Source organism: Harpia harpyja, chromosome 1 (genome assembly GCF_026419915.1).
Source record: "Harpia harpyja isolate bHarHar1 chromosome 1, bHarHar1 primary haplotype, whole genome shotgun sequence".
Classification (NCBI taxonomy): domain Eukaryota; kingdom Metazoa; phylum Chordata; class Aves; order Accipitriformes; family Accipitridae; genus Harpia; species Harpia harpyja.
This window is the reverse complement of record NC_068940.1, coordinates 89,539,547-89,562,223: the sequence shown is the minus strand read 5'-3', so window position 1 is coordinate 89,562,223 and position 22,677 is coordinate 89,539,547. Positions and strand designations below refer to the sequence as shown.

The 22,677-nt window shown below is 42.5% G+C and overlaps 1 protein-coding gene across 14 annotated transcripts in view; it reads right to left on the bottom strand.

Annotated features, from left to right (window-relative positions):
• KIAA1217 (KIAA1217 ortholog) overlaps positions 1-22,677 on the bottom strand; it is a 377,603-nt gene that overhangs the window by 184,768 nt on the left and 170,158 nt on the right. For 2 of the 14 annotated variants that reach the window (XM_052804301.1, XM_052804320.1), the window contains exon 1: positions 4,254-4,521. The exons of 9 other annotated variants lie outside the window; for them this stretch is intronic. In XM_052804301.1, the coding sequence (XP_052660261.1) occupies positions 4,254-4,323 (70 nt within the window). In that variant the 5' untranslated portion in view covers positions 4,324-4,521. Of the gene's footprint in view, positions 1-4,253; positions 4,523-22,677 lie in introns of those variants that run through there. 3 more of the 14 variants (XM_052804262.1, XM_052804310.1, XM_052804389.1) reach the window with 3 other exon arrangements.

Here is a 22,677-nt window from a genome sequence, read left to right as displayed (position 1 = left end):
AGGCTTTTTTCCCTGATTTCTGACTGTGGTCTGGTTTTAAATTTCACGGATCTCCCTTGGATTTTATACGTCTCAGGACAGCAGGCTGGAAAATACTACATCACTTTTTCAATAAACCATTTCTTAAGAAACAGAATAAAAGCAAGTTTTGTGCGATATAAAAAGAAAAAAAAAACCCCTCAGATACATTTTTTAACTTTAAAATCTACTTTAAGACTAAAGACCATGACGACATTTGTAAAGACAGGCAGACACCAAGGGTATGTAAGTGCTGGCTTATCTTCAGGTAACTGTGTAACAAGAACCCTCTGGTGCATGAAAAAGTGTAGTCTGGAGCCTTGTTACCTAATACCTTTGAAAAATCCCTCACTCCTTTGTCAGCAAAGAAAAAAAAAAAACAAACCACAAAAACCAGAAGCATTGAAAAGGCCTCTCCAAGTCTGATGTGGCCTTCCCCGTCTTTACCCGGCAGCCTCAGCATTAACCCTTTACAGCACCTCCCCAGGAGCAGGAAGCTCCCTTCCTCTACGTGTTTTTAACACATCTCTATTCCTCTCCGTCTGACACTTTTTGCCTCGAAGCCTTTTATCCTTCCAGTGACCGTCTCCCCTGTGTGTTGCCATTTATATGGCACTGCTGTTTGGAAATGGGCACCTACTCACTTCTTTTTATGGTTCAGTCAGTCAGTTTGACACCCTGCCTACCACTTGCCTCAGGATTTTATGCTGAGGATTTTTCAGCTTTCTGGTGTGCGTTGTCAATTGCCTGCCAAGTCCCACGTAACATCAAGCCCTGGTCATAAAGCCGCTGCCAACGTGATGTCCCACCAATTCCCTTGGGTTTCACAACAGGACTGGCCCTGGAAGGTCCCCAAAGACTTTGCATGTTTCTGTAAGCTCCCTGTAATGCTCAAGGACTCCAAAATACCAACAACACCCTCTTGTTTGCATTCATGGAAACCTATCCCGAAAGCAGAACTGGACACAGAAGCCCAGACTCACGCAGATTCAAAGTGCCACCTCTGATCTCCGCAGCACCTTCTAAGACTTTCTTAGAAGCACAATCCTAGCTAAACCTTCAGAGCAGCAGCCTCACATGTACGTACACATACACACACACACACACACACAACTTTTCCAAGCACAACTCAATTAAAAAACATCCAGCCTCAATGGCCTTTGAAAGCTGCACAGTCATTTCAATGGATTTCACACAGGAGGAAAAAGAGGTGGGCTGGGGCTGGCTGGAATTTACCATCCTCAATTTGTTGCACCAAGAACCCAGAGGTTATATCCCTGAGGCTGTCGGAACAAAGGCGGCAGACATAAATAAGGGATTTCCTTGGAGCTCAAGGGAGTCAGCGTGAGCGTGGGTGACTGAGTGCAGCAATTTGGTATAAACCCTTAAAGTATGGTCACAGCAGCAGTTTCAATCACTGAATTGGTGGCAGGCACTTCCTCAAGAAGGCAGGTAAACCTATGCTGAGAAACACAACCGAGAGCTCATGAATGTGTATTTCGGGTCCTAAATCTCTCTCATGCAAAGCCTTTCCCTACTCTGTACTTCATTCATTTCACTGGTTCAAGAAAAAGCTAATTATTTGGAACATAAAGAGACATATAAAGTAAAGTGTTTTACCACTATTTGTTATTGGGTGAAACCTTGAAAAGGAATCAAAAATAACATATTTTTCTTATACTACATTAGAAAGATCAACAAATTCTCTTATTTTTCTTTCATATATTTGGAAAAAACTGTACAAATACCAGTGAAAAGAAAGGAATGTAAACTATGCAAACTAATTGCTAGTCTTGCCAGCGAGCTGACCTGGGCATTCAGCACGATCCCGCAGCATTACAGCACACAGCAGCACGTGACTTTCTCTGCAAACCAAACTCTCTGTCGTGTTTGAATACGGGTCTTTCCCCTAGTAATTGCTGAAAAAAATCATCCTTGGCCACTTCCTAGATAGGGACAAGTGACTTTGATGGCAAGGTTGAAAGCTGGGACTGTGAACCCTCCCCCTGTACCTCGGGGTACATAAGCTCCACAGGGATGACAAACTGAGAGAGGTTTTCTGGGTTCTGGGGTTGCTCAATAACAGCGTGGGCAAACTTTCCGTATCTTCCAAGTGAAGATAATAGGCCTAGAAAATCGATCCCCACAGATAACTGTGAAATGTGTGAAGGATCATGTGATGGTTCCCAGAAGAGAGCTAAGAGTAGCGAAAGGATAAATTATGCAAGTACCCTCCTCGGAAAAGGAGTAAAGAGAAGCCAATGGAAAACACAGAGGTGTGAGATAAGCTTGTCTCCCTCTCCCTCCCTCATATTCAGAAGCTAAAAGCTGAAGGTCTTTCTGTTCAATATAGTAGCAAGTCTAGAGGGCAACAAAAAGCAAGACTTGCTGATTGACATGGGAGGGCTTTGGTTATCCAAAGGCTTGAGTAACCCTTACACTTCAGTTGCTTCTCTGATCTGAAAACAAATGTCAAGATTTCTTAACATCACCCATTACTGCAGTGGATATAACTACAGGAGAGGCCCAGGTCTGCAGCGTAGAAGCAGTTTGCCTAGGATTATAAGGAAAATTATCATGAAGGATTAATTGCTGTGAGCTAGAAATTTAAAAAAGAAAAAAGTCCTTCAACATGTCCTGGTATGCAATTCTTCTAAGTCACACCCTCCATGAAGTCTACAAAGGTCAGGAAAGTCACTTTGCTTCATTACTTTAAATGTTGTGAAGAGTTTAACAGTCCCATTTTGCAACCCAGGTGACACAAAAGAAGAACATTTTCAGAATAATTTGAGAAAGGAACAAGTATGGACCTGACCCGTACCGATACTATGAAACTGAGCCTTGAAGCAAACCACATTCAATACTTAAAGTTTAAAAAAGAATACAATTTTAAAAGCATGAGTCAAACCCACTTCCATTATATCTATGCTAGCAGTAAATTTGAGATTATTTGGAATTATTCTAATTTACTCCACTGTCTTTACAATTAGCTCTCTTTCCAAGGAACTTTCAAATGTAAATTTTGGATACGGGCCAGAACTACTGCATTTGGTTATGAGCTTTCAGCATTCACAATTTTGGGGAATCATAGGATGGGTCTGGTCAGACCTCTGTCTTCCTAGCTCCACACATCTCAGGCAGCTTCATACAACCATTACAGAAGAAATATGTTACTGAAGGCTTCTTTTTTTCTTCCTATTCAGACACATCCTTTAAGTGAAGATTTCCGTCCCACTAAACATAAACATATAGAGACACAGATTCACGTGACTTGCACTGCCCAGTATTTTAACTTAAAAAAATGATTCAAAAGAGCAATTAATGACCCCTCCCCCCCAAAAGAGGGGAGCATTTTTTTCTCAAGAGTTCTCTAGGCACTATTTTCTGGTATTACAGACTGATAAACTTGTGTGATTTTTTTTTTTTAAAACCACATGTACCTGACCATGCACTATTTGTTTCACAGAAGCACAGTAGCACAACTTTTTCTGAAGTGCCTGTGAAGAATACAATACACATGAACAGGGAATGTTCACAGGTGCTCCACAAATACTATAAGAGATACAGATTAGATTAGGTATTTGTCATGCTACCTGAATGTTACGCTCCACGTGGAATAGCCCACGTAGAATTCCCCAGGAAATAGTTTTCGTTCGCTTTTAGACAAAATATATAGTGCAACAGTAATGGTACAAATGCACCGCAGCTGACCCGCCGTGAAAACCACGCTTATAATTTCCTGGCTTCGCTCCAAAACAAACCCAACTGGTTTCACACAAAGTAAACTAAGGCTGTGACAATCTGCCGTGAATCTCCCTCTTTCAAAAGACACCCCGAGGAAAAGGTGAGCTCAAACCTCCTCTTATGAAAGAAGAGCTATTTCTCTGCCATAGGTGAAGCATGCAGAGCATTTAAAGGGAACGTGACATTATGTCTTCCCCCCCCCCGCGGGAGCAGCACCCTCGGCACCAGGCAGTGAGTTCCTGCAAACTGTGACAGCAGTAGCATGCTCCCTGCTTTAAAGGGTAGACAGGAATCTCTCTCAAGAGAAAGTTAAACTCGCAAAGTCGGAGCGTTAGGGAAATCTGCAGAGCCGTTAGCACAAGAAAGACATGCTTTTTTTTTTTTTTTTTTTTTTTCCTTCCCCCTCCATGCATTCTGCCTCCGTTCACAAAAAGCAGCAACGAGGGGCACGTTTCAATGTAACTCCATCTTTGCCTGCTTCCCTTACTTACCCTTCATCTGCCTGCTGTCTGCTGAGCAAGCCAGGCACAGCTCAAGTTTCTGGCTTTCCTTCTCCTCCATTGTCCCTGCCTACCGCACAAGCTCCCCTCTCCAAGTTGGAAGCCGCAGCGCCCGGGCTGTCAGCGCCAGGCTCCAGGCTCAGGGAGGAGAAAGGAAAGTCGCCCTCCCGCCGGTGCCGGGTCCCCCCGCAAGCCCCCGGCGTGCCCGCGGTGCCGGGAGCGGGGCTCCTCGCCGCAGCGGCGGGCAGGGCGGGCGGCGGCGGCCGGACGAGCCCCCCGAGCCCGGGGCCCCAACAGGTGATGGGCTTTTCTGCAGGCGAGCCCCTAGCCGGCTCGCTTCCCGCTGCAGCCGGGGAGCCTTATGAAAGGGAACGTTTCAAACATGATTACAGGCCCGGGTCTCTGCTGGAATCCGAATCCGTAGCCTTTTAAATCTCTGTCATGGGACAAAAGCCTTTCCACAGCATATTTTTTTAAGCTCGTAACCACCAAGCCCACAAACATTCCTGATAAATGCTCCTCTGTCTTTTTTAGCGTCTCGTTTAAAAGTAATTCATTATATAAGCGCTTTGAGGTTTTGTTTTCTGCCGAATTCTTTCAAGCTGCTCAGAGAATGAATTGGGGAAAAATCAAGATACAGGAATGCAACTTTAGTGGAGCCAATAAAAACGAATGGTAGCAATCCGTGAGCGGGGACTTCAGTTAAGAGGGATTTTGAAGCCTCGGTAGCAAAGCGTATAGAAACATAGAACTAATTCTCTTTTGGCAGATCAGAGGCCGGAAGCCTGCGTGAGAATCGATAGATCCACTGGGCTGCGAGGCAAAAAATAACGTGGCTGAGAAGGACGAGATCAAATCCCACAGATTCCAGCAGCTGCCACGTGTGTTGATTTAGTGGAGAATATCAGACCGAATTAGTCTATCTAAATCTTAACGCAGAGCCAGAGATGGTGCAACAAACTGAGTGTTGAGTTACAGCATCGAGACCAGAAGGTTTATCCGCGGACAACTTCTGAATTAGGTTGAGAACAAAGCATAACTGAGATATTAATAAAAATATGCAATTTCTCATTTAAATCAACCTCATACTGCAACACCAGACAACAGCTAGTATCTTGGATGTCTTTTTACACAGATCTAGCATAATCTAGTCTTCCAAGCTTTCTTCAACTCTGACTTCAATATAACATCAGCTAAATTGCTTGCAATGACCTCTCAATCACCCAGTCCAAACAGGCTAGGAAAATTCCCCTACGTTTCCTTCTACACCTCTATCTGGCAGAAATGTCATCCTGTCTACTTAGATTATTGAATGCAGAAATGTTTTGTGTATATATAAATTCAATACAGAAGCTCAAGGAGAATCACTCTCCTCATGGCCCAATCCTCCTCCTTCCAGACAGAAAAACCATTTGAGTAAATTACAACTAACAATTGATAAATGAACAAAAGTATTGTTCATTAGATCAGACATACATATTCTCCAGCACTTAAGAAATATTTATTTTCCCTTTTAACAATTAATTCTATATGGTCTTGGAACCTGGCAAAGGTCCCAGAAATCTGGCACGGAAAACATAGAAAAGATGAAAATACAATCTAAACATTAGCACTGTTATTTAAGGTCTGCAGTAGAGTGCTCCCAACAGAATACTCCTATAGCTGCCCTGCAATATAACGAAAACAGTGTGATACACATTGTATTTAGAGTAGTGTTTTTACTGGCCTTGGGTTACTCCTGCTCATTCTGATTGTGGACTATTTTAGGAGGAGAAGTGATGGCCAGCCATCCCACTTATCTGATGTTGCCTTTTGTGATATGGAGGAATAATGTGCCTTTAACACTGAGGTTTTCCAGAGTCTGGCAAGTGTGATGATCCTCTTGCAATTTACATTCACAGCCAGCTGGAAGGAGAAGAGGGATCTTACAGGAATAGTGATCACTGAACACCATCAACTTCAAGAAATATAAAAATAACTCAGAAACCCCTGATGGGAAAAGAAAGCCAGTGCAGTTGCCTGGAGTAGCAAAATGAAAGCTGTACCAAGACATTACCTGTACACAGGCCTCAGAAACTGAGAGTTAGGAAACTAAGGACATTTAAAAAGACCTTATCCTGAAATATCGTAACAGAAAGCACAAAACATACTTGCCTACAAATGCCTAAAAGGAAGATGCTCTTGCAGCCCTGTACAAAAACGGGGTTACCTCTGGAGATCAGTACAGTTTGTACCAAGAGCTTTAATAAGATCAAAACCAATGCACTCTAGCCCCTTAGAAGGCTTTACCTCCATCCACGGTGGGGAAAAAAAAACCCTAGAAAATTAGTTTAAGACTAAAAAAAAAAAATCATTAAAATTAAAATATCTACTTTTAGCCAGCACCATTAGTTTCCACAGCCAAGAGCACAAGACAGAGAGTCTCTTGACTCCCCCACTGACATGTCCTAGTGACCAGCCAGGGGCCCCTTGGGACGGTGCCAACCTGGTCTTAAGCTGTTGCTTTCACAGCCACAGCAAGATGCTCCCACTGCTGAGACTGACACTAAATGTCATTGCTGATGCTGCTAAGGGGCCTGAGCAGCATGGACCCCAAAATGCAGAGATGATCTAAGAAAGATTGCATATTTGGTTGTGGATGTGTGACTTGAAAACCTGGTGTCACATTAGGAGAACTTCTGTGGCTGCAGAAGTAGTCTCTCCAACCAGATTAAAGAGCATTCGCAAAAGGTGAGACTAAACATGGCACACTTCAGTATCATCAAAATCAAACAAAACAAAAGACCCCGCCCAGCCTCAGAGGAAACATAATCGCCTCTGCTGCTGCTCAGGACAGGGAATAGTTGCGACAGTAAGGTCCCAAACCATGTCCTGACTTTAAGGGAAAAGTCCTTGGTCCCAAACTGCATTTAGATAATATATGTAACAATGCCATTCCTTAAGATGTTACCTAAGACTATTTAAAAGAACTGGTGAAACTCCTTTACCAGCTGAGAATCTGGAGACAGCCAGAACCATTATACTGTTAGGCTCAAATAAAGAGCTCCCCAGCACAGTCACTGGGATGAATCACTAAGGACAAGTTAAATAAACTTGATTAACCAGTTCACAGCATGCAATCAGCATTTGTTTATCTTTGGGATCAACAATAACAGTGGTTCCTTTTAATTACTGTGCTCAGATCTGGACCCATCAATATCAAAACAATGCACGTAGAATAATTGCTAACAGGTTATGCTGTTTTAATTGTGTTTAAAATTAATGTCTCAGACCAATTTAAACACTTCTGGGTTTAGAATGTGCATAAAAGGAACGATTAACAAATACTGGCTGCACTCAATTAGTCAAACTTATAATATACAACAACTCCATGGCTCTAGCAATTATTCACAACTAAAAAACTGGGAAGTTAATTATTAATAGTTAAATCAGAAGAGGCATCCCATAATTAAAGACCTGTCTCCATGCCCATGTGAAATCATGTAGCCACTGAGAAAAATGTCATGAATGCTCTCCGCAGGAACCAGCCAACTGCTGTCTAGCCTACAATAGTCCAGAAACACAATAAATATTAGACCTGGAGTGGTGAGGCAGAAGTCTGGGAGGAGTTACGAGCACCCAAGCAGGTCACACTGCAGCACTTCTCCAAGCTGTTCCCCAGCCAGAGATGTCTTGGGCCTTTCCTGGAGGAAGGGAGCACCCAGAGGATGCTCCAGCGAGTCAGGAAACCTCCCCTCCATGCCAGGGAGTTGTGGGTGGCCATTCGATACCAACTGGTCAGATTTGAAATGGAGAAAATAACTTTAACCAACTATGGAAAAACAGCCCCGAGGGGGGTGAAACTGATTTCCACCTCAGCCAGCAGAGAGCACCTTCAGTGCTGCAATTAATTTGAGCGCATCTCTGTTCTCATTTGTGCTCAGCCAGTTCACTGTCGTCCTTGCTGTAGTCTCTCAATGCTTAAAACTAAACCAGACTCACTCCTAAAAGAAAAGGACTATGTTCAGATAGTATATTATCAAAGATGATATAATACTAGCCACTAGCTTGTACAAGCAAAACGAATAAAGTCTCTGAGGTCTATCGATACAAATCCATGCAAGTAGATCGGGGGGGAAAGAGGTTCACACTATTTTAAAGTTAATTGTCTAGTGATTTGGTATTGTACAACAAGGAATCAAAGGTTTTTAAGATGTGGAGGGGCGCTTTATGATCATTTGGTCTCATCTGCTTAGTAAGGGCTTTCAGTGAACTGGGTCCTGTTTCTAATGCAAGGATAGTGGTTAAACTATCCAGTGGTTAAATTAAAGGAAAACATCTGAACTTGATTTTAAAATTTACAATGACAAACAATCTAATATAACCTCTGGCATTATTTATTATGAAATTACCTTCGCTGTTAAAAAATCTGTGGAGAGTTTCAATATTTATACTCCCTACATTCCAGTTCAGTTAAGAACTCTCATACTTGCGAGGAAAAATTAGCCCAAGGAGTGAAATGGTAACACTCCAGCTGAACTAAAAAAGAAAATTGAATATGAGCTTCTCTACACATCTCTGCAACAGAATTTCATTGTGTCTTGACAGACCTACAGGTTTCAGCTCTTCGGAGAAGTTCAGAGACTGATAGTGCTGCCAAGAGCCACCACCAGCCTTAATCACTAAAACAACTATTAAAAAGAGTCACTAAGAGGTTGAACATGAGATATTCAGGCAGAAGATACATTCACCTTTCTAATTCCATTTCAAATGGAGCTCTGGGGAGCAGCTATAATCACCTGCCACTTGGCATCACTGAGCTCTCAGGTACAAAAAAGGATGTGGTGTCCCAGCCCACCTCCCACCAACAAGCACTGTGCTGTTAAGTGTCTCACACATCTCCAAGTAACAGGGCATCCTTCATTCACTCCAAAAGACATTTTGCTCAAGCTCACAACTCTCACACGTGGACACCTACCTCATGTTAAATAGGTTAGGTTTTCCAAGTTATATTCTTGTTTCCTTCCTCCCCCTCCAATTTTTTAAATAAATGAAAAGGTCTGAAAGCAGTAAACACTTGTGCATGCCCTAAATCAAACTGAGAAAAAGGACTGTGGTCATCACAAAGAGGCACTAACATGCAAGTGGGGAGAGAAAGAAAAAAAAAAAAGATGATTCTTTTTCATCCATAACTTTATCTTCCTCTCTAATTTGGGACAGTCCCAACAAAGCTAACTCTAGATACACTTTAACATGACTTCCCTTCCCGTTGCCCAAGGTAAGATAGAACAGAGCTAAATGAGCATAATTACAGGATGCATGTTTCTGACTCGTGTAACGCAACACCTTATTTCAGACTTTTTAACCCCACATAGTTGTCATCCCACTGTACAAAGCTAACATTAATATTAGTATGTTGCCACCAGCGCAGCCAACTTTGAACTGAAGACTCTGGCACACTACAGCTCCTCCTCGTGCCTGCCAGCCTGGCCAGCCCTTCACACATCACACTTCCCATTACAGGATCACCTATGGTAAGGAATGAGATCAGCCTGCAAACACAGAAATAGAAAATATGAGCATATGTTTTTGTAAGGTACCAAACAAATAACTCTGTGAAAGGAAAATGTGCCTTACATCGCGGAAATTTCAATCACTGGAGTTTAATCAAATAAAAAGCAATATGTGGGTGGGAAGGAACAGTGTAGGGAATTGTTTCTGAGGGAGGTGGAAGAAAGGGAGGGGAGAAGGTCACTTTTAAGTCCATCTGCTCTACATTCAAATTCTATTTCTCCCCAGTGTAAAGCATTTTGGGGTTGTTAAGTTCCCTTTTGGATGAATTCACTCAAACAGAGCTCTGGTGAGAGTTTGGATTCAAATTGGTCCAACTTTTTAGCACTGCCAGAAGAATAGGCTTAACGCCTGAAACACTGACTATTGCTGGTTTCATGGATGTCTGCAGGATCTGTTTGTAAATGTATGAGGTGGCATGCTTTAGTGATCAAAGGTACCGAGAGTTGCTCTCCGCAAAGTACAATTACACTTCAAAAGAATCATGAGAGATCCTTTATTTCAGCTCTTACCAAGTACTCATGGAGTTTATAAGATTGTCAGGTGATTGCTTGAATTAATAGGAAATACTTTGATGTGTACTTTGATGGAGCCTGGGTCTAGAAATGATATATAATAGTTCAAGTTTTGTTGTGATTACCATAACTACTTACTCATCAACAGGCCATTCTGATAAATATTCTACTGCAAAAGAATGGTTTAAATAAAATAATTAGTAAATAATGATTAGAAATTAACACAATGGTACCAGTATTGCCAACCCACAGCATTGACATAATTTGTGATGATGGTCTTTCTTGAAAAGTCACTTTTTTGGGAACACTATTATTTTATTCATCTCTGGTCTGTACCCAATCATATATTTGACTTTTCTCCACAATGTCACTGGCAAGAACTAGATATTTTTCTGGGACTCAGACTAAAATCACTAGAGAGGTCAGCGCCACAGTGACTAAATTAGTTGGCATTTTTAATTGTTCTTACTACAGTTTCTCCCTTGTCTCCTGCCACAAAGGCAGTACCACACAGCAAATGACAATCGGAATGTCTGAAAAGAGATAAAGACAAGCAGAATAAATTCTTACAGCTTTGTTTTCATGCGGATCTGATTTCTAACCCAGCGCGGATGGTCACAGGTTGCGGTTTGTAAAGCTTTTGAGCAGCGGGCTAGTGTAGAACTTCCAGCTTGGAAATGATTCCATGACCTCTCCAACAGTATGTACCTCCCCTTCCTTCAAAAGTGCCTCTCTGACGTACCCAGACCATGCCGATGCTATCATTAAGACAGCTGATTAGTAAGAAAGCAATCAGAGCTGACAGCAGTGGTACTCCTGCTTTTTCTCAGGCCTGCCCAATCTGTTCTGCCAGGATGCATGCTTATTAATTCACTCTTCAGTATTTAGGATTTCATAGCTTTAGGGCAACAGGGACCATTTGATTATCTTGTCCGACTTCCCATCTATCACAAGCCATTAAATTTGACATGGCATCCTCACACAAAGGCCAAACACTTAAATGAGATGAAGAACACATTACTGATCTCAGGAGACCAATGCTGCTTCTGCACTAGCATTTGTTTCAAACCCCACCACACATGTGATGAGATCTACCCTGATGATCAGCATAAGAAAGAGAAGGACATCAAGCTCCCAACTGACTTAACCCTGAGGAAAGTTCTTTCCTCTGCTTTTAATTTCCCAGATCAGACATCTGCCTTAAAAAAACCCCAAACTATCTTAACCTCAAAGCTGTGGTGCACACATCCAGTCACTGTCTCCAGCACAGTCTGTCTCTTGTGCATGAAAACAACCTGAAGGGAAAAAAGAAAAGCACCTCGAAACATACATTGCCCAATGTACATGGAGGGGGTCAAATCCCCCTGAATGTTGCACATTACCTGCCTAAAGGCCGAAGCACGACAGTTGATTATAATCACTGTCTTTAATACAGAGCTGCCAGTGCTGCAAGCATGTTATTTCAGGGCATTTCAGCACGCAGGCCCATGAAGGTGGCTGATGGAGCTGACGGCTCAGGCACACCACGTCCAGCAGCAGCAGGGCTGCCATGACCCTCCACCCTGCAACAACCACCCCCATAAATACAGGCTTTCTTGCTGCACCTGGGCTAACATGGCTTTGCAAATATACCCATTCTCATTTCAAAGACTACGTTGTAGTTAATTGACTGATGTTTAATTATTCTCAGCGCTAAGAAATTGTTTCCTATTTCTTCAGGGTAAAGTTGACTTAATTTCAGTTTCCAGTGATCAGACTTGTTCCCCCTTTGTCAGCCAGACCCACCAATTCTGTAGGACCTGCGCTTGGCGAGAAAGCCACCTCACAGCCTCCTCCTCAATTGCTCACATCAGCTGAGCTCCTGAAGACTTGCATTATACCTCAGTCTCGGTTTTCATCTTGGAAATCAAGTCTTTGCCTATCTTCCCTTTCTTTCTAGTATTCCCATCTTCTTGTAGTACAGCTAGCAGGATTATCAGAGCCTATTCTTCTGAACTTAATATACTAACAGTAACAAAGGGGTACAAGACCTAAGTTTACCTCTGAAAACACTGGTGCAGCTGGATGCTGCACGACAGCACAGATGTCCCAGGGAAAGGGATGTGAGGCTGGAGAGCTTTCCCCAGACAGGACAGGGAGCCCGTGGCTGTGGCTACCTCCTCCCGAAAAGGGAGACCGTGCTCCAGGTTTGGCAAGGGCAAAATGTCCAAGCACCGAGCAAACTGCGTTGACATGACTCTGGTGTCATATCCTATTTCTCCTACAAGGGGAAGTCTGCTCCTTCTGTGCAACACTTTTGCAGAAGACAAAAAGGGAGAAAAAGTAACAATAGTTCGTCTCATCTGGTTCCAAGAAGCGCACAAAACTGCCTGGGGTGAAGGCAAGAATAAGCAACGTCAGCATAGAAAGGTGTCATACAAGGTTTAAGCTTATTCAGAGGTAGAGCCTCTGTCTCTCTCATGAATAAATACATAACCCAAGACAATTTAATTCCAACTGCTTTGTATTTCTTACAAAAACTTTTCAAACAATGTGATGATTCACAAGTGAGCTCTCTACCGACAACATAAAATGACATCATATTAGTTATCTCCCTCTACAAACTGGAAGTCTGCACTGAGATATACAAATACCTCTCATAATATAGCACATGCATTTACATGCAGCACAGCTGAGGATAGGGAACAGGCAGCAAGTAGTGACAATGACAGGTTTTCTTCACTCCAAAGGAAAGGTTATTAAATAATAATTGGTAACATAGCTTTTACTGCATACGCAAATACTCCAATACTCTGATTTCCAAGACGCGCCTGCAAAATATAACTTTGTGATTTATTCAATTTTATTTATGATTTTCATACTATTGCCTTAATCTTTCATAATTAACACAACAAGGTCCAGTGATAAATTCAGACTTTCTTCCCTCTTTTGCCTTTTTGCTCTACAACTGCCATTAAAAGATAGTACTTCAAGACTGCAGCTGGAATGATATCTAAATCTTTTTACCATTTGGAGGAAATTCTGGGCAAAGTGCTGGAAGGTATAAAGTATCAAAATCTCTTTGAGACAAGATGACAATATTACTTACATGCCCCCATTTCAGTTTTATAAGCTCCTATAAATCCTCTCTCATAGCAGGAATGCCCTTGGAAGCAGGTGCTGGGAAAGCGAAGGATGAGTTTGCAACCCATGAGTAGTATTCATTCAATGCTTTTAGTCTGCTTCTTTGCAAGGAGTCTTGCTGTAAGACCTCAAATCAAGAATAGCCCGGTCCCGGTAGATAAGCTCTATCTAGAGCTATCCTCTGTCCAGGACTATGGGAGTAAACCTAAGTGCAGAAGATGGTCTGCAGAATGGAAATGAGGACAGAGGGCTTTAGAAGTCTGACATTACTTGAAACACCTAAATCAAATCTGGATAGTTTTCTAAAGAAGTGCCTAAATACAGCCAGAAAATACAGGCTGAATACCACAATTACAGGTTAAAATGCTACAGGCAGTAATTATCAATCACTTTCTTTTCCCAGCCATCAAAGAAGGTAATTTGTTTGTTTTCCCCACCCTGCAAGGAAAAGACTGGGTGGTCTTCTGACTTTAAGAGTCTGAGAAATATTCCTCTCAAGGACAAGGCCACACCAGGCCTCCTGGGCAGCATGACGTCCTTTTTCAGTAGTGTCTTACACTGTGCTTGATTTTAGTCACAGACATTAAGAGTGTGGCAGTGCTTTGCAAATCATCGCTAAATACCTTTTCTTCATAGCTCCATGCAAATCTCAGGAGTGTTTCTAAGACATGAATAAAGCCTCGGTTGTTGAAAGCATGTTTTCAGTTCCTCAGCTGTCTTCATCAGCGTGGGACTGCCATGCTGCAGGGATTCTTTATTTGGTTAAAGACTAAGTCCCCTTCATCTTGCAGAAGTTGTCACCAGTTGTAAGAATATAGCAGCTTTATTCGATACATGATAAGTAACTGTGAATTCTGAGGCTATTAGTTCATTGAGAGAATGACATCTCAATAAAACATCAATATAAAAACTCAGCCCCTTGCAGACAGCTTAAATCATTCACCTTCTATTTTTTTAAAAACATCTAATACATTGCTACATATTCAGACTTCAAAAAATGTATTAAAAATTTTTGTATCTTCAGCCCCTTCTTAAATAATGTACATCTGGTAATTCCTATGCTCAAAGCCATGCCGTTTAAAGCCTAAGTTGTTTGCATACTAAAAAACCTAAGTCATGGAGCATTCAGTGTTGCAATTCAGCTTCCTTTTGCAGTAAAGGAAGTTAGGAGAAAATGGGGCAGGAACCAGGCTGAAAAGCTTTCTGAAAGCTGCAGCTGCAGCCAACAGCTGAAATTTAAAATCAGACATTATTTTCTCTCCTCATCTTGTGGGCTTTGCCACAGTTTTCAATAAACCACAAATTCAGCCACAGAGGCACTATCGCTCATAATTTTCTTTTGCTGATGGAGCTAAAATAAGAACCATAAACACTTCCCCCTGACTTCAGAAAGCAGCGTATGTCACTCCCCAATAGGACTCTTGACACGTTGCTTGTGGACAACGTGTTAGGCAAGTAGCAAAACCCCAATGTGGTCCTGTGAAATTAATAATTTGGTGTTGCAGAGAGAACCTGAAACACAAGTTCATATGTGTTGAGGAAAGCAGAAGCAAGAACTGCATTTCCATTTCCCAACCCAGTGAGAGAACAGACACATGACAGCCAGCAGATAGGGTTCCCTTGGATTTCCCCAGGCCATGTAGCAACATCCCTTGGTAAAGAAACAAAGAGAGGTGATTCTCCCATCGATAAAAAATTGACTAAAAATAGGAAAGACCCCATAGGAACAAAAGGCAAATTTCCCAGGGGAAGGAGATTACCAATGGCATCACAGAGAATGCAGTGGTCCAGGCAGCCCTCAACATTAGTGAGCTGGAAAAGACGGTGTAAGTGAGGTGGCAGAGCTTGCTGAGAACATTACGATATTCAGTGAAGTAAAGACAAGGGCTGATTATGAAGAAGAGACTTCACAAGATTCACTGACTAGGCAGTAAAGTGACAGATTAAATCCCATGTAGATAAATGCAAAGTGATGCACATTGACTTTGAACAGACTATTACCACTCAAAAAGAGAGTTTGAGGTTATAACCATTTTATGAAAATTTTAGCTCAGTGCTCATTAGTGATTAAAAAACCAAACAGATGTTAGAAAATGCTGGGAAAAGAATAGTGAACAAGACAGATAATATCATTATGCTACTGTACAAATCCACAGCCTACCCGCATTTTGAATATTGCACGCAGTTTTAATTCACTCCAGGAAAAAAAAGATACAGCAGAAATAGAAATGTTAAGAAAAAGGAGGCATGGATGATCCAAGTTATGGAACGGTTTCTGTACAAGGAACAACTAAATTATGTAGGACTCTCCATTCTGAAAACAGATGACTCAAACATCTGTTTGAGGTCTATAAACATGAGTAACAGAGAGAAGCTGAATAGGGAAAGACTTTTCATTGTCTCTCTCAATACAGACCGTAGGGTCATCAAATGAAACAAGTAGGCTAATGATTCAAAACTACATAGATGTGAATATTAATTTCACAGAGCACTGTGGAAGTGCTGGTAAGCTGGGAAACTTCTTGCTGTAGGACACTGCAGTTGCTGAGTTTACAAGAGTTTAAAAAAATTAAAAAACAAGATACTGGAAAAAAATTACATTGAGCAATGTTAAAAAAAAGGACATAATCCTTGGTTTCTTTCAAGTAATCTCTTAATCATATATTGCTGGGAGGATATTCTAGAAGTATCACTACGTACTCTCCTTGATCCTGTATTCTTCCCTAGGTAACCATCACCATTCGAGACAGGTTGTCAGGCTGGACCTCTGGTCTGACCTGCTACAACTGCTCTTACATTTGACAAGGTACAAGAAGCCCTGATGCTGACAGTAACACTTTGTCATATGCACTAAACATAAAGAAACAGAAGCACTTACATTACAACAGAAAAATAACAACCCCAGACCTAATCAAAACACTCTGCTGTGTAGTGAGAATTGTTCGGAAATCTCCTAGAGTGAGGATATGAGAGAGAATGAATGGCATACAATACAGTAAGTCATATCATCTCATCTGTTGTAAAAAAGGCCTTAAACATTTGTCTACACAGGAAAGTTAGTGTAGTGGAAGCTAGAGAATGAATTTGCAGTGCTTCAGCTATTCCACAGTTGTGGCGGACAATGCAGGGTAAATCTTACATGGCATCAACGTCCAAAGCTCGGGCTACCACCAAGTGTCAGAACGCTATTAAACCTTTTGAACAAGGAATCTGTACAGCTCTGGGGGGCTGAGATCATCTTTTCTCCCTCATTAACGTCCCACTACAGAGAGGCCACTCTGGAGGACTTCAGGTGCCATGACTCAAGCTGAAGCACGGGGTGGCACCAAGCCTCCCTCACCCTTCCCCATCTTTCTGGGATATGGGACCCATGGTTAAGGGCAGGCAAGGCTGTGCAGATTAGTGCACAGTACTCCACAGCATAGTACTGGGATCTGGCAGCAGCAGGATCATTGCAATTTTCTCATTTGGAAGCATGAAACCTGAATATCTGCCCACACTACCGCACACAACCTCTCCATGAAAGCATCAGATGCTTCGTCCCTGCAGTTCTTTGGAAATTTGCTTTTACTATTTCCTTACCTTACTGAGATGTCTAACCACCTCCCTGCTTTCCTGTTCCAAGAAAACTGGAGAACGTTTGGGGGCTTTTCGTTTGTTTTTTTTTTTTGTTAGTCAGGAGATTTTTCAAGGGCAAAGAATAATACACCTTTTATTAAGCAGCTATGCATAGTAAGAAACTTTTTACTACCAATTTCTCAAGGAATGTTATGACTGGCTGACTTGAAAGAGGCCTATCCAGAATCTCATTAGATTTTCAAGTACTTTAGAAAGCAGTTCTTACTGAATTATCAAACTTGCAGGAAAGCAATGGCAGTTTCATACCTGAGATTATGTACTTCTGTGTTAACTGCAGAAACATATCAGACTAGTAAGGAGTGTCATGCACTTGGAGCTACTGCAGTAACAGGGAGCTGCTGGGATATATTGGAGAATACTCTTTGTAAACATTTTGTTTGCCTGATTAAATACTGTTTTTCAAAGTGATGCACATATGACACGATATACAGTGATGTATCTCAGTAACTCTTGACCCAGAAAATCTGAAATGGTTAAAAATAAACCGACAGAAGCTTCATGGGTGTGGAGCACACACAGTTCACAACACCTTGCATAAGCAACCTTTGCATACTGCTGTTTGGACAGAGCAGCCAAATCTGTCCTCTGTTGGAGACCAGGCCCCCTGCATACAGACCTGCAAAGGTGGCTGCAGGCTTGCAGAAGCACTGGTTGTTCTAGAGCTGGTTTATGCCATCTGCAATACTGACACTACAAATAAGACAAAATCAGAGTGCTATTTTCTAGCTAATGGGACTTCTCTTTAGATGCCACCAAAGAATCCTAGAGCTTCCTTCTTCCAAATGGAAGTCAACCTGCCACACCTCACCTAGTCTCAGCCATCAAAAATACAAGCAAGTAGTGTAAGCTATTCACCTAGTAAACCCACTCCTTCTAGACACCTATTTTAGGATGGGGTGAATTAGTCTTCTGAGACATCTCTCCCTGACTGTAAAGAGGCGTACACATTAGACTAAATGCCCAATGTGTATAGGGCCAATGTTACAGGAGGTGACTCTCACACACGGGCAGAGCAGAGCACTGTTCAGTGGGAAGCTCTCCACTGGAAGTAGTGGTGGTCTCTTGAAAACATCTGCACATACAGCTTTTTGGATGGTATCACACTTCCTTAAATAGTTCTGAGAACAGAATAAAATTAAATTTTTATTTGGAAAAACATGTACTGTCTATACATGGAGATATCTTCTAATACTCTTTTTAACATATCCACAATGTTTTAGGCAGTGGGTGATTCACATTTAGACTGTTTTCCTCAAGAGCCAAGCATATATTTAATCCTAAATTTTAGCCTCATGTTCCAGATTCTCTGTGTGAAGACTTTCCTATTTCTATTTTTGCCCAACACTTTTTGTCATACTGGTTTGCTGCCAGCAGACTAGACAAACAGTTTCTTAAACACTTCTCTCTTGAAACAAAACAATCCAATCCAGAGCATATTCTAAGGAGACTCTCACCATCATAAAATGCTGTTTTACAAGGCTGAGGACTGTCTGTCTTTCCCTTGCACTATGTTTCTGTTTGCAGTCCCATACCAGATGGAGTTGTTGCACGACTCCTGGCCAGGCTTTGAAAACCAAAGCATGAAGCCTGCTCTTAAACTTCTGTCCATAACACTTCATGAGCGGTTGCTGTGGCTGTGCCAGAAGAGTTGCAAACAGCGCTTCCTCCTACACTTTGACCCCAATCCATGTATTCACATCGCGGCATCCACACTGGGCTCTGCTGAGCAGCGCCGGGATCTCAGGTCTGTGCAGCATATGGCACCACGCAGAGAAGGTAATGCTTCTTCCTCTCACGCAAACACACACGCGCACGCTGCGACTGCCTGCTTAGCTGTTTCTCCTCTCATCTCTTGGCTCGTCATCTTCAACATACTTTGCTGACAACATATCTTCCTTTGCCCCATATAGCCCCCACCGGAAAACACATGAAGAAAAGCTATGGCAGTATGTAGACATGAAGGCATAGTTAAAAGGTTGAGATTTCAAAGCTGTCGGTAGCTGGACAGACTGGATAGCTGGACTGGTGAGAGGCAGAGAGCTGGGCTGGGGGTTTACAACAGCTGAAGCCCGTTCAGCATCAGCATGAGTACCTACAGGGAAAGCGAGCACTCACCTCCTGCAGGTGTGGAAGCTGCTATTCCTTAAAGCACGCAGCCCAGCAGAAGGAGAGGGAAATTGCTTCCTGTCTTGCTACTTTGTCTTAAGACTTGTCCTAGCTTTTCACTTTGTGGTCATCAGACGGCTATGCTCAATGTACTGCCAATGAAATACACGCAATTTTTGCAAAACTAAACAAACAGTTTCCTACCATGGAAAGTCCCAAAGCACTGAGAAAATAGGTTGATCTCCACCCATTGTCTGCTTCAAAACTTCCTTCGCAGCTTCAAATTACAGCCTTCTAATGAAAGTAAGGAGAAATCAGATGACCAGAGAAATCAGACTTTGCCAATAGAGATATTAAGAACATGCAAACCACTTTTTTTTTTTTTAAATCTTTTTAAAATTTTCATTTGCCCCTCACCCTCAACGAAACAAAATGAGCCCCGAAAGAAGAACCTGCAGAAGCACGTCCTATGCGCTCCCTGCGGCTGGTAACGGCGGGAGCCGTGCCCGGGGCAGCGGGCAGCGGGGGAGCGGGCAGCGGGCAGGGGGGCAGCGGGCAGCCGGTGCGCTGCTGCCCCCTCCCGGGCAGCCCCGCCCGCCGCCGCGCCCACCGAGGTCACAGCCACGCAGGACCCGTCGTGTATTTCTGTGATGCGGTGCGTGGCATTTTATAGAGGGAAGGGGAGACACGGGCGAAGGGCTGGCAGCGGGCAGCCGGGGTGCCCGGCCGGCTCTGCCCCGGCTCGGCTGCCGGGCAGTCAGTACACAGCTCCTGAAATTCCCATCGAGGGTGAGGTTATTCCGGAGACTCACGAGGCAAGGACGGGCTCTGGTAGCGCTGCAGCTAGCAGAAAGGGTGGGAGCGCCAAAGGGGAGGGAGAGATGCTGAATACAGACAGGCTGCTCCTAGAGAGGTCTCTCTGGCTGCGTTTGTAAGACATCTCTCCCATGGCAGAGGATACATAATCTAATTAAAAACAGACGGACAAACAAAACATCAACATTCCCAGCCAGTTTACATCTGGATGCAAAACAAAGTTATTCTCCATAAACCTGAGTCTCCTACTGAAAGCATGTGGAGAGAAATTATTTCTTTGATGTACTTACTCCTTGTACCAAAGGCTCACACCCGCTCTGAAGGGTCAGCGTGCTTAGGTTCCCTCAGACCAGGAGAAAAGTCTCTGATATTTAAATCTGAGGCTTGCGAAGCCTCATCTAACCTCAACTGCTGCTTTCGTCCACTGGAACAAAACCAACCGCACAGGATGACATGCAGCGCTGCATAAATCAGAGACGCCACAGGACTCAGCAAACGGGGAGCCAGCACAGCTCTAGAGAGCTTATACGATCTGTCCTTGCTGGTCTACAGCGTCTGATGGCCAGCCAGCTCCTGCCTCAGCCTTCTGCTCCCAGGTAACTCTGAGCAAAGTGCTGTGCACAAACCCAAGCCTGAAGTCACATCAAAGCAGACTGCTAAGGTAAGACCCCTGACTGAGAGAAAAGTCCAAAAACTTTATCAGGCCTGGATAAGAAAAGTTTAAAGTTATTCTTAGTTGCTGGGTTTGCGAAACCTCAAATCGTGATCTTCCTGAACACAGAGGAGTAGAAGTGCTCTACAGGGCAGGCATGAAACAACTTTAAATCCCCGGTCTGTCTCTAAGACCTCATTTGTTTTCAGGGTGAAGCCTCAGACTGTTGGCTCTCACCACAGCCCCAAAACTGGCTAGACCACAAGAGAATCTGCTGCAAGCCAGTATAATAAGACTGATTAACCACTTAAACTCTACTTAAGATCTCAGAATAGGTCTTAAGTGGAAGATGGTACATTTTACCCTATAAAAACTCATGAGGCTTGTTTTTGTAGTTACACTGATGATGCATGCAGGCATGCACACTTGGCACTTTGCATACTCACTGCAATGCCATCAATGTGAACTGCTAAGTTCTGAAGGAAAATGCAACTTTTATAATTGCTTTTCAGTTACTGGGGTTGATGTCTGGTTGAAGATAAAAACAAAACAAAACATAATGGCTTACACCAAATACAAGCTGTGATGCTGGAAGAATTTTGAACTGCTCATATAAAATATCCACACATGAGACATTCTGCATTACTTCTTAACATTACTGCATTTTCTTCACAGGGATGGGGTTAGATTTAAACCCCAAGAATGCATTAGTGTTGCCTATGGAAAGAAAAATACCCAAGGAATTTATAGCTGATATACAAAAAAAAAAAAAAAAAAAAAAAAGAAAAAAGCTTAAACTTGACTTGGCAAAGTCTTTACACATATTAGATAAAAGACTTAGAAAACAGATGCTCCTTCTTACCAGCAGCCAAGATCTTCTAATAGCCCTACAACTTGTTAATCAACTAACATATGGTACCACTTTAGGAAAACACGCCATTCTGATTTTGCATTTACATGGTCTGTTTCCTACAGAACTATTGTGAAGATTTAGCCATTGTAATATAACCTATTAATTTTTATTCCTATACTTTAAATTAATCAATAAGCACAGAAATAAAAAGAGAATCGATTTAAATCCAAACAGTAAGTAAAACTCATTTTCACACAGTTTCCAATGATGGATAAATTTCCTCTCACCATGCTGAACCTCACCAGTCTGTATAAAAATCACAATTTGCTGCAAAATTACAACCTAAAAATTCTGTTTACTTTGACTTAAAGACCCTGAAAACCCAATACATTAAGTTTTTTGGGCAAAGCTAAACTGTCAAGGCAAAATTTAATGTAACTTGGTAATATCTGCACAAGGTGGTTCCCACATATACTTAACTTTACTGTTTATGTGTTTTAACTTCTATTTTATACACATATGAGGCCTTACTGTCTCCTAAAAAGACACCATAATTTATTTACACACAATATAATACTTCTAAACTCATATTAGGTAAAAAATTAAAATGTAATTAAGGTTTCTTTTTTAATGAACTCTGTGAACTTATTTATGGTTAAACCAGTATTACTCTGCTGATCTAGTCTCTCTCAGCCTGCCGCTGGCTTAATTTACCAATACTCGGCTGCTGGGTTTTGACAGCCTCTGCCACCCTTACACAAAGTCAGTGCAAGTCCATTCACTATATCACATACCTTGGACAAACCCAGCACCACTCAATCCGGGTGTCAGGTCGTGATTTCTGCTACTTCACCACCACACAGCGATGTGAGCAGCCTGCTCTCCAAAGGCGTTTTGCAGACCCTGCTTACAGACTGCTGCAGCACTTTCCCCCCCATCTGCGCTGCTTCTCCAACAATAAATTAAACCCAATGTTTTTGCACCACAGGCAGGTGGGGTTTGGCTGCTCTGGTTCTTCCTGCAGTGCCACCCGTACCTCCGCAGCCTTGCCTGTGCCAGCCCTGGGGCAGGGTGGTGAGGGTCAATTAAAGAAGGTGCAAAGGTGTGGGGCACTGGGTGCTGCGGGCTTTGTGGCAAGGGGCACAGGTATTTTGCCATGTC